The following is a 12,428-nucleotide window of genomic DNA, read 5'->3' as shown; positions in this document are numbered from 1 at the left end:
TCTATAAATTTAATTGTATTTGAGTTGTGTCTTTCTATTTTGATCAATATATTCCATATCTATATTTCTTAATAGATTTATTTAAGATCCTCTTTTTATTTCATTATTTCAATACTAATATTGCATGCAAAATCATTGTCGACCACTTTTATTATTCGGTTCCGTATTTTCTTGAATTGACATAACTTATCGAGATCTCTTATTTTTATTATTTTAAAATTTAGTTTCAAGTACCTGAATCTCTTCTGGAGTTTTACTTATTAGTTATGTCTTAAGTTTCTTTTGGAATCCCCGCCTTCATTATATGACCATCTTGAATGTTTACTCTTTTACTTTTACGAGGATTTTTATTTTTGGAACCGGTTGATCTTCCACGCTTCAAGCATGGATTACTTTCTTTTACACTAACAGTTTGCCCTATTAGAACATCAATTCGTATTGGAGCATTTTCAGCTAGTATATGAAATTTAATAAATCTGGCAATTGATTTGTAAAATGAACCATCTATTGAACTTTTGGTTCACATATTTTGTATAAATATCTTACACGTTGATAATTCATTTCAAGTACTTTATTAATCCAACTTTTTATCCTCTCCCCCTTATGTTGGGAAAACTGACAATTCATGTCATAATTAAATCTCGAATTAATAGCTCATAAATATTATAAGGAGACTCATATAAATATGCATTCCCAATCTCTTATTCTGACCCATCTTTGTGCGTTGTGGTGGAGTAGTTGGAACATATACCGTACATCTAAAATTGTAAGATGGGAAATATTTGGCTCTTGACCAAAAATCAATCGTAATGGGGAGTATTTATAATTTATTAGCTTGATGCGTACAACATGTAAATCAATACAATCTCATGCTGAAATAGAAAGTTTTGTTTTTATAAATAATAATTTAACTATTAGTTTGTAACACCCCTTACCCAAGACCGTTGCCGGAGTCGAGCACGAGGCATTACCTAACTTAACTTACTAGTTCGGAGCATAAAAACTTGCTTTTAAAAAATTTAATTCACCCAAGTTCATTTAATATGTCCCTAAAAAGGAATCTCGAGACCCTAAATCATGCAATAGAAACAGTTCGAGTCCAAATCGGGAACATTAATAATTTTTCAAATACTAAAACAAATTAAAACAATTCATTTCATTATTCATAATAAAACTGTCCACCTGCGCAACAGTCCCTAATTTAATTATAACTCAAGTTACGAAACTCAAAATTTAGATCCATAAATTTAATCTGAAATCAGACTCATATATCTTCTTACCATAAAATTTTCAGAATTTTTGGTTTAGCCAATTAGTACAGTTTATTCTTTAAAATCTCACCTATTTCACTGTTCGACAACTCTGATCCCTCTTCACTAAAAATTAATTATCTCAATGAACAGAATTCGGATAAATTCTCATTTGTTTCTATTGAAAATAGACTCACTAAGGAATCTAAAATATAAATTATATCTCCAAATTATTTTTATACAATTTTAATGATTTTCTAAAGTCGAACATGAGATTTCAAAAGCTATTCTGATCCTATCTCACTAAAATTCAAATATCTAAAAATATACAACTCTTTTGCTTACTCTATTTCTTTCATGTGAAAATAGACTCATTCAGCTTTAATTTCATATCTTATTCAGCTTCTAATTAAACTTTTAACATTTTGGTGATTTTTCAAAATCATGTCAATGCTGCTGTCCAAAAACTGTTCCATTGCAAATTCTTACTCTTTTATCATTTCTTTGTATTAACTATCATTTAAACACACACAACACCAAAATACGTTCCTACATAGCCATTTCAATAACTAATCATTATCGAATATTTACTTGCTACTCCTTAGACATATCATAAGAATACACACAAAATGACCAAGTCCCTATACATGCCATATAAATTAAAAAGTTGTTTAACAAAATCTACCGGAGTAAATCTGGATAGTGTGATCGTTGATGTAGATCCGGTCCTCTGAACATATATTTATATATCAATCTACAAGAAACAATAAACACACACAAGTAAGCTTACAGAAAGCTTAGTAAGTTCATAGGCTCATAATAAAATCTTATCAAAATTTCACTAACAACATTAATAAACAAATAAAAATTCAACATTTCTTGCCAACCACAATCTCAAACAATGAATCTATCCAATAGAGCTCAATATCAGATGTCAACTTCTATTCCGACATTTAGCTTCAATTGCACTTACAAATACCTGTCAAATTAAGGATCGTCTTACGGAATTGAGTACATCGTTTGCTCGGTGCTACAATTTGCTTAAATATTTCACAAGGCTATAACTCAGTATGGTTTTCTTCACGAAAATACCATACCTACTTTTCACAACTCAGTATGGTTTTCTTCACTGAAACACCATACCTACTTTTCACAACTCAGTCTGGTTTTCTTTACCGAAATACCATACCTACTTTTCACAACTCAGTATGGTTTTCTTCACTGAAATACCATACTTACGTTTCACACTTTGCCATGGATCCACCATAGACTTATTCGTCAGTTCATCACTGGTTACCGAACGTATGTACTCAATCTTGCATATCCTTTAATTTGAACTAACAATCTCATTTTATTCTCATTTTTACCATAATCATAATTCAACAACAATATACAGATTGATACATTATATCATTCCCACATTAAAAATTAATCATAAAAGTTCAGCCGTATGAACTTAACTGGGCCAATTCGTACAAGTTGTAAAATTTCAGAAACTAGTTCGATACTTTCTCTTTTTCGCGTTTATCTTCGGATTCCCGATCTATAATATAATTTTTTTCATTCATTAGAATCTAATTCAATACTAATTTAATTCACAATTTATGCCTTTCAATTTTTTAAATTACACTTTTACCCCCAAAATTTACAATTTTTACAATTTGGTCCCTACTCAATTAACCCTTAAATTGATCTAATTTTTCTCAATTAACACCTTATCCAACCATTTAAGACTACTATAAAGCCTTTGAAATTCATAATTTCAGTACAAAACCCCAATTCTAAACTTTTTCACAATTAGGTCCCTAAAATAAATTTCTATCAAAATTACTTAATAAGATCATCATATAATAAAATTAAAGCTTTAATTCCATATTAATTCATCATAAAAATCCAGCATTCATCAATGGTAACTTTCAAAATCAGCCATGAAATCAATAACTAATGAAATAATTAGTTGGACCTAATTGTAAAAGTATCAAAATCACAAAATTACAAGAAATAATCAATAATTAAACTTAAATGGTTCAAATATATGAAAAATAATCTTGGAGGGACTCTTTAATGGCATTTTGGCTGAGAAATATGAAGAATTGCCTAGAAACTCTTTTAATTAAGATTTTTATTTGTTAACTTTTACAAAATTTCCAATTTTGCCCTTATTACATCACTTTTCCAGATTTTTCTTTTCTTATGCCGTCTCAACTATCCTTTATTGGCATATTTATGCCTTAAGTCCCTCCTTATTTATCACTTAAGTTATTTAATCACAATTTAACAAATTTTGCATTATTTTCAATTTAGTCCTTTTAATTAATTGACTATCCAAACATTAAAATTTTCTAACGAAACTTTTATACTAACTCAATGACACTCCATAAATATTTGTAAAAATATTTATGGCTTAGTTTATGAACTTGAGGTCTCGATACCTTATTTTAGACCCAATTAACCTATTAAATTCTTTTTAAACCAAAAAATTCAATAAATCACAAAATTCACTAATTAAAAAATTCTTCTAAATTCACACTTGACCCATTGGTTGGATTTAGTGATCTTGAATCACTATTTCCAACACCACTAAAAATTAGGCTGTTACATAGTTGGAGGCATTTGATAAACAATTCAGCTAAATCATTTTGTGTGTGAACATAAGCTACAGGATGTTCAACTTTTATCCCAATTGACATGCAATAATCATTGAAAACTTGGGATGTAAACTCACAAACATTAGCAAGATAATTTTTTTAATTGCATAATCTTAAATTAATCATTTAAACAAGTAATCTCGCAAACGACGGATTGCAAGTTGATAACGCATGTGATTATTTTGTAGATGCATCTACCAAAATCATATAATATTAAAATCATCCAAATGGTGGATGAATGAGCGCATATTCATTTTAGAAATACAAGACATTAGATCTCAGCTTTAGCCAGTGAGTTTTTAAGAATCAATTTTCATTGAGAACAAGCAACAAATGAGAATTCTTTCAATTAAAGAATCTTCTGGTTCTTTAATGAATGTCCATATGAATTCTCAATTAATTTTCGCATCATATATGATCCAGGATGGTCTAACTAGTCACGCTAGGTAGTAAATGTATTTGTATTAGTAAACTTCTGGTTTACTTTAACATGTGTTTCAATTGTACTGAATTGTAACAAATTGATAATTTTATTATTATTCATTTTAATTTGTAACCACATATAAGTACTTCTATGACATTTATATTGGAAATGTCAAAATTAATGTGAAGTCTATAATGTCACTAAGTCGATAAATATAATTTCCAAATAATTATATGCAGTATTCGTTTCAAGGAATATGCCAAAATCTTCAAATGCCCAAAAATCTATTAATAGCAAACTTTGAGAGTGGATCTCATTTTTCAGGTGTACAACAGTTCATAACTAATGGCTTTTCATACATAAGTTTTCTCTCTTGCAAGGTCTTATCAGTAATATTTTATCACGTAATTTTAGTTGAGAACTTATTTTGAATACTGTAGAGTTATACTCAGTTTTTAAAAAAAACTTGCAACTTTAAGTGCATCTAACCATAATAAGCTTTAGATAGAATTATCATATTCTATTGCTCATAAGTAAATCTTTCACAGTCAAATATTTTACTTTCAACCCTTTAATAGGAATGATGACAAAAGAATGTCACAAAGATTATAAAATAGATATAAATTAATAACCCAATTAGAGGTGCTCATAGGCCGAGCCGGGTTCGGGCCGGGTTCAACTAAAAATTCAGGCCCATTTATTTGGCTCGGGCCTCGCCCGAAAAATGGGTCTAAAATTTTGCTCAAGCCCGACCTGGATAAAAATGCTAAAATTCGGGCCCGACCCGGCCCGCCCGTATTAATTTTTTATATTATTTTTATATAATTTTTAAATATATATATAATACATCAAAAATGCTAAAAACATCAAAATAAATATTTCTCAAAAAATTGAAAATAATTTTTAAAAATTATGTAGACTTAAATAACACTAATATAAATACAACTTAACAAGCAAATGCCTCTAAAATAATAATAAAATCAACAAATGTCTTTAAAATAATAACAAAATTAACAATAAAATAAGTTTTATACAATATCCAAATAATAACAATAAAATAGTAGCAACATAATAGTAAAATTGTAGCAAAATAGGGAGAAAACAATAAAAAATAACATTTAAAAACAAAAAAAACATATTTTTTTTGTCTTTTAGTGAACTCGGGCCGAGCCGGGCTAGGCCCGGGCCAAAAATACTTTACCCGAGGCCTGGCCTGTTTTTTAAACGGGACTATTTTTTTTCCAAGCTCATTTTTCGGGCCTACATTTTTGCTAAACCCTCCTACATTTCGGGTGGACCTTTGGGCCGGGCCGGGTGAAATATAATATTTTTCTCATTCACTATCTCAATATGAGATCCATTACAAATATCTTTTAAAAGTAATGCATTAACCATCGCAATTTTTGTGCTTTTTAAATATTGATATATTAGCTCTTCTGGAACTTTCAACTAATTTTGTACTATCAAATATTGAAATAATATTTGTTTGTTTCAGCATCAAATAAGATAAATATTTTCTATCGGTAATGATAAAATTCATTACTACATTTTCATATCCTTCCTCAAAGAATATTAACAGAAACAAATATTTGGGCATACGTCACATATCTGGCCAATAATATTTCATATCACATTGATAAACAAAGAGTACAAAAGATGGAGATAAAAGTAAACCCGCAACTCAAAATAATAACCCTTAAAGCTAAACACAAAATTCTCTAAAAGCTCGTAAAAGTTAATACATAACTATATTATGGGTTATTTTTCTAGGGTGGAAAAATGACATATTTATAGGCTAAATATTTATAGGTTAAATAATATTAAAATAACCTATACTAATTAGAATTTAAGTGGGAAACTAAAAATAGAGTTTAACTGGGAGAAGAAAAGTCGAAAAATATGAGGTATAACTCCACACTGCTTGAACTGATCTAATAAGTTGCCTCATTTAGTGAAGATGTGTCTTTTTAGAGAGTGTCGTTTGCATTTATTTTATAAACATTGTTTGTAAGACTTAAACTATTTGTAAGTAAGGTGTTTGGGCGAGTGGTCTAAACAAGTTAGGACTATTTATCGGAATTATAATTACTTAAAAAGTAAATTGGGTTTTAAGCAATAGATGTTTAGATTGATTGTTGAATAAATCATTCATTGAACAAAGCTTCATAGAATAGGATTGCTTTCGAATTGCATTAGCAAACATTGTGCTTATCTCTCATTAGTTGTTCTATTTTTTTTCTGGTTATTATCTTATTCAAATTTGTGTTTGAATAACGTATTAAGATAGTAATTTGTTTCAAGAATTTTTCAAAAACAAAACATTTTTAAAAATGAACTCGTCTATCTTAAATTCTTTGACGTATTGGATTGAATAGACAGATAACTCACATATATCCCATGTTGTTTTACTTAGAAGATAATTATAAGGATATATGAAGTTACAAATTATTGATAAATTGTAGTTCGTCATGAGGGCCCAACTTCTTGTTGAGTACTAAAAATCTCGTCTTTTAAATTTTTGACAATTTTTGCGACAAAACCATTTACTCCCCATAAAAGAAAGCATAAATCACATGCTAAAAATCAAACTTTAAAGCATGAATGAAACCCAAAACAGGAGGTAGAAAATAAAGCCTTCCCCTGACCAACAACTTCCTCTTTCCCTCTCAGTTTTGGCAAAAATCCGAAGTAGTTGTGGCAACAGGTGTGCCAACGTTATGTGCAACATTCTTCGGCTCATAATAGAATAAATGAGTCTAAACACATGAAACTACTCACTTATCACAGTGCATATGTAATAAGATAACAAACACAACAACCATCAAATCAAAGGAAATTTAATAATCCAAGTTTGTCGTAACACTTTCTGCACAAATTGTGGTACCAGATGCTCTAACTTAGTCTGCAACAAGTCAGATTTACTATTTTTCGCTTACTCCATTCTCCCCTTGTCAATTTGCATCAACAAGAGTTGTAACTTGTGGAACAACATAGATTTTTTCCACGAAGGTTGATATGTCTTCAATATTGTCAACGCGTTGTAACTTCATGCTTTACTTGTGCATCCATCTTTTGTTGATGTTTACATTTGATGCTTTACTTGTGCATCAATCTTTTGTTGATCTTTAAATTTGATATGTGGTTGATTTTTTCCTCTCTTTTTTTTCTTAAGTTCTTTTACACGAGGTTTCAACATTTGAATTTGGCTCTTGAGTAGCTTATAACATAGAGGTTTGATTTGACCTGTAATGCCACAATAATGACATGTAAGTTTACATTTTTTTTTTTATTGCATACTTCTTGTTAAGATATTGTTCTTTAAGACGTGGTAATATGAGATTGGAGCATCTCTAGTATTACTCTACCTTCGAGTATTAATCAACTTATAACAATGAGGTCTAAAATGCCCGACCTTTCCATAATAGTGACATGTAGGTTATCGAGATTTCTCTGTCTCATAGGAAGTAACAACATTTTCTTAAGCCTTAGGAGAAGAGGTTTTCTCACCATTATCAGTATAGCATAGGAGAAGAGATTTTCTCACCAAGCTCGGATCTCCATCATTTGTTGTTAAATCGGCTTGATTTTTTTATATGTGCTCCTCTTCACCTATAACTCTTTCTTGGTCATTGGGATCAACGAGCAAGTCAACAGACTATCTCCAACCCTCTGACCCAAATTCAAACCTTTTTTTGCTTTGATGTTCTCTTCTACTTTTTACACATTTTTCTTTGTTAAAAGGCTGATATTCGGCTCAATGTGGTTTTTTTGTGCTTATTGATTGTTGTTTGCTTGGGTTTTTGGTTGATTTGAATATGGGTTTATTTGGTGAATGAGTGATGTTATTGGAGATTGTTGTGAATAAGATTGAGAGTAACGGTGAATGTGACATTGTTTGAGAGGTTTGCTAGTATCAGATCTTGGGAAATGTTGTTGCAAATTCAAGTTGGACTAATGATTGTTGCTATGATAATCTACCATAATTTTATTATTCTCTTGTTTAGTTTGATAGATGATGAGTGACTTACTGAATCTACTTTCTTTTCTTGTAGCTCCAAGAAAAAATAGACTATTTTTTAAATTTATATTTAACCAACTATTTGAATCATGTCCATTAAAAAGTGCGGATGAAGCTTGAGAGAGGAAGTGTGCTTCAGAGAGGGTGAGTTGGGAGAGAAGGGAGAACAATGAGAGGAATGGAAAAAATAAGGGAAAAAAATTGGGGGAAATAAGGGACAAAAAGGAAATGAAGTAGAAAAAGATTAAGAAAAAGGTTAAATTCTTTTTTTCTTAAATTATTAAAATGTAATGACGTGGATAACACGTCAGTATTTAGTGGCACAATTTGTGTCGCATTAAATTTTCATACACCACTAACGTCGAATAATGGCATAGTGATCAAAACGTTACAAATCGATAAAGTTAGTGATCAAAATGTAACAAATTAAAGTTCAGTGACTAAAACATATTTAAACCATACATAAAGTGACTTTGTAGTTTAACAAAAATTAAATTTGGGAGTAGGTGATGTCAATGGTATAGATGAAATAATGAGATATCATCTGTGAATAAGCTTCTTTCGCACGCACGCACTTAATTCTAAAATTTATTTTAAATTTTGTGTGTTAGCGAACAAAATTTATTTATAACAAAATAACATATATCTATTTTTTAATTATTTTGAAATACTGTATCAAAGTTGTAGGAACTAGAAAATAACAAAAAAATTGCATTTATTTATTTTTTCCGTTGAATAAGTTAATTAATATCATAAGCACAAATAAAAGAAAGGTTAATTTTGTCCTAACAATTTCTTTTTACTTTCCATCGGTATAGGAAAATAGTTTTCCACCAATTATCAATGGAATCACTTTCTGAATTGTGAGAAAGTAACTTCTAAGAGAATGTTAAATTGTAATGAAAGTAAATTAATATTTTCTTGCCAAACAATAGAATCACATTCCAACTAATTAAATTCCTTGAAAAGTGACAACTTTCCATCATATCAAATGCCCTCCAAGTTCTTTACCAAGCCCTTTTTATCTTCAGGACTTCCAATAATTTTAGAACTATCTCTATTTCATGTAAGTTTATCTTCAAGCCAACGTTTATCTCGTGTTTGGAATAGGATTCTTTCAAAACGTGCTGCCTAATTATCTTACGAGATAAGGATAATAACTCATCAAGAATCATATTTGGAATTGGACTTTTCTATCTTGAAGTCTTCTAAATGTATTGCATCATGATATCGTATATACATCCAGCTTAAAAGATAAGAATACATACAAAGTTCAAATTTGTCAATGATAAAACTAATGCAGAAATAAGTTGTGGTTTGTCATGTGGGCACAACTTGTACCATATTGTCTTTTTAAAAAATTATCTATATATGGTGTTTAGGCAAGTTATGGTCTTTTTAGGAGATTATTTATAATCCAAAAGAGAAATTAGTTTATTCTAACAATTAATAATTTATTAATAATAAAGTTGAAAATTAAAAATTAGGAAAAAAAAATTGTTTTTTAGTGAGCTCACTACGTGATACCATAGAGAAGCCGTAACATTTTTGTAAGGAAACCAGGCTTAAATCTTCGTGTATGCATCTTTTATTGGAGTAACCAATCTTCGCCTCAGTAGGGTTGTCTCACTTTCATCAAATATACCTTTTAAGTAATCTGTGCTCTTTAGATTTCCCAGCAATTGAACTGATGATAAAGGGCATTATTCAACTGTTTGCGTCTGCAAAAGATCAGCTCAAACAGGCCAGTTTATATCTTTGATTCGCAGCTTCCATAGCAACAAACTTCATCTTGGCCAATCGATATAAATAAATGGGTCTTTGGAATTAAAATCGGGGGGAGTTTCAGACTCTAGGTGCTCAATGCGGGTTATACAGTAGCGCATGCATGCCGAACCTAATAGAAAATCATTAGAATACTATCGAACGGCATAAAAAGAGCTGCCTACATGACACCTACAACTTCTATTGTGTTGACAACCTGAAAATAAAGTAACACTATCCTCGGTAGTTTTAGACCAATTTTTATAATGTTCATGTAAAAGTAAACAGGAAGCATCTTGGCAGTGCTAGAAATTAATGATCGATGAACACATAATGGTAAGACATGAAGAAATGGCAGATGGTACGACATCAAATCCATGTTCTAAAAGGATTCCATAAATAATAGCTAAAGGGTCTTCAATTATTCCACCCAACATAAGAAACTTGAACCAGTTAGGTTAAACAATATGCATAATTGGATTCAATTCAAGGGGGAAAAGTTATTGAGAATCAATAGCAGGTCTAATTGAAAATTTTTAAAATAAGTTGCAACTTAGGGCAAGAAATTAGACCTAAGCATAAGAAGCTCTGTGTCTTTCTGAAACAGCAGTTATTCCCTTCTTTGCAGTCCGGGAATTGGTTTTTGTGCGCTGTCCTCGGCAAGGCAATTTATCCTCGTGCCGGATCCCTTTGTAGCATTGAAGACCTTTCAATCTGGTTATGTCCGCATTGATGCATCGCCTCTAAATTACCAAAGAAATGTATAACATTTGAGAAAGCAAGTTTTATCAAGCAAGTAGAGAAGGGAAAAAAGTTCATACCAAATCTTCTCCAATGACGTATGTGGAAGAGACATGCTCGCGAAGAGCCATGAGTTCTCTTCCGGTCAATTCCCTAGTGAGTTTGTTATCTATATTGAGCTCGCTTAAGATCTGGCGAGCTCTGCTACGACCAATTCCATAGATGCTCTGTAGAGACACTGCAATGCGCTTGTGGTCTGGAATTTCAGCACTTCCCACACGAATGCCTTGTACTCTTATTCCATGAAACTGCATAAAACAATGAGAGAACAAAAGTTCCCAGCAGGTACCATAAAACATATAAGTTTTTTTTTTCTGAAAACAAATGAAACCCGGATTTTAACTATCAAACCGAGTTTATCCCAGATGCACTATATACTTGGCCTACACAAATGCACAACATAAGTATAAGATCCTATCAGGTTTGTTGCAGTTCAATGGGAAAGAAAAAAGAAACCCAATTTAACAATAACACCATTAAACTGATATAAAAGTCTTGACTGGTTAATACCAAAATCTAATTTACATATTGTTTTAAAAAACATTTACTTCCTAGATTTCAACATGTTAATGGAACAAGGACAAAAAAAGATCAAAACCCACTTCTAATTTTCCTTGATTAAAAAGTGTACATGGAAAAAGACTAATAGAAACAGACAGATCCATGAACCCAGAAACCCAAAGCTGATCAACACTAATTAGGAAATCATTAGTTCTAAAAATGATATAATCCTAAACCTTGGCAAGAGGTCAATGGATCAAAAAAATTCTTAAGATTGTAAATATTATGATATCGAGAAATTAAGGAGAGGCACTGACCGTCGTGGTTTGAAGGAGGCGATGACCGACACCAGATAGTGTTCCGACAGAACACCGTAACCCCAACATTCTTAAACGCTGAAAGAGTATAGATTTGACGAGAATCAGAGCCTGCAACTTTGGTAAGAGGGATTTTTGCAAGGGTTTTGTTTATCATTCAGGACTTTCGGAGTTCAAAGAGCAAAGATCCACTTGGGCTGTTGAGTCTTGGGAGCCCCGATGTAAACTTAAACCATTGATCTGTTTGTAGTCTTGCCCTATAGCCCAAACCTTTTGGGTAAGCCCGAGATTAGTCCCCCTAGTGGGCTATGACGGCTAAGTTTAACATGTCTTTGCCATGCTAATTACAATGGAATGGTATGAACTTTATTCACTTATATATATATATATATGAGTTGAAAAGAACGACCAAATAGTTTATTTTATGATTTATTATTATTTATTTAAATTTTATTATATTGTTGTATTTTTCCTTTGTTTTAAGTTTGTAGTAAGTTTTTTTATTAAATATTTGTATTTTAAGTATAAATTTGGTTATAAAATTTAAGTTTATCAATTTTATATTCTTATATATTATTTTAAGTGTTTGTAAAATATATAGTTTATTTTTCTGTTAATGTTGTTAGTATATTGGAATATTATTATAATTTAGTTTATTTGTTAGGGTATATATATGATATTCCCAATTATGTTGTTTTATTACTT

At 30.7% G+C, this 12,428-nt stretch overlaps 1 protein-coding gene across 2 annotated transcripts; it reads right to left on the bottom strand.

The window, feature by feature from the left end:
• Positions 1–9,773: 9,773 nt before the first annotated feature.
• On the bottom strand, positions 9,774–11,905 carry LOC105774224 (small ribosomal subunit protein S13, mitochondrial). Of its 2 annotated transcripts, none has more exons than XM_012596626.2 (4): positions 11,724–11,905; positions 10,926–11,153; positions 10,677–10,847; positions 9,774–10,237 (listed from the first exon to the last, which is right to left on the bottom strand). In XM_012596626.2, exons 1-3 carry the CDS (start codon positions 11,790–11,792, stop codon positions 10,677–10,679), a joined length of 468 nt encoding a protein of 155 aa, XP_012452080.1. In that variant the 5' UTR covers positions 11,793–11,905; the 3' UTR covers positions 9,774–10,237. The 2 variants fall into 2 exon arrangements, with proteins under 2 accessions (XP_012452080.1, XP_052488112.1); XM_052632152.1 differs by having other exon boundaries at positions 9,774–10,061.
• Between the last annotated feature and the right edge of the window lie 523 nt (positions 11,906–12,428).

The sequence above is a fragment of the Gossypium raimondii genome, chromosome 6 (assembly GCF_025698545.1).
Source record: "Gossypium raimondii isolate GPD5lz chromosome 6, ASM2569854v1, whole genome shotgun sequence".
NCBI lineage: Eukaryota > Viridiplantae > Streptophyta > Magnoliopsida > Malvales > Malvaceae > Gossypium > Gossypium raimondii.
Note: the sequence above shows the minus strand (reverse complement) of the source record. Positions and strands in the feature narration are given on the sequence as shown.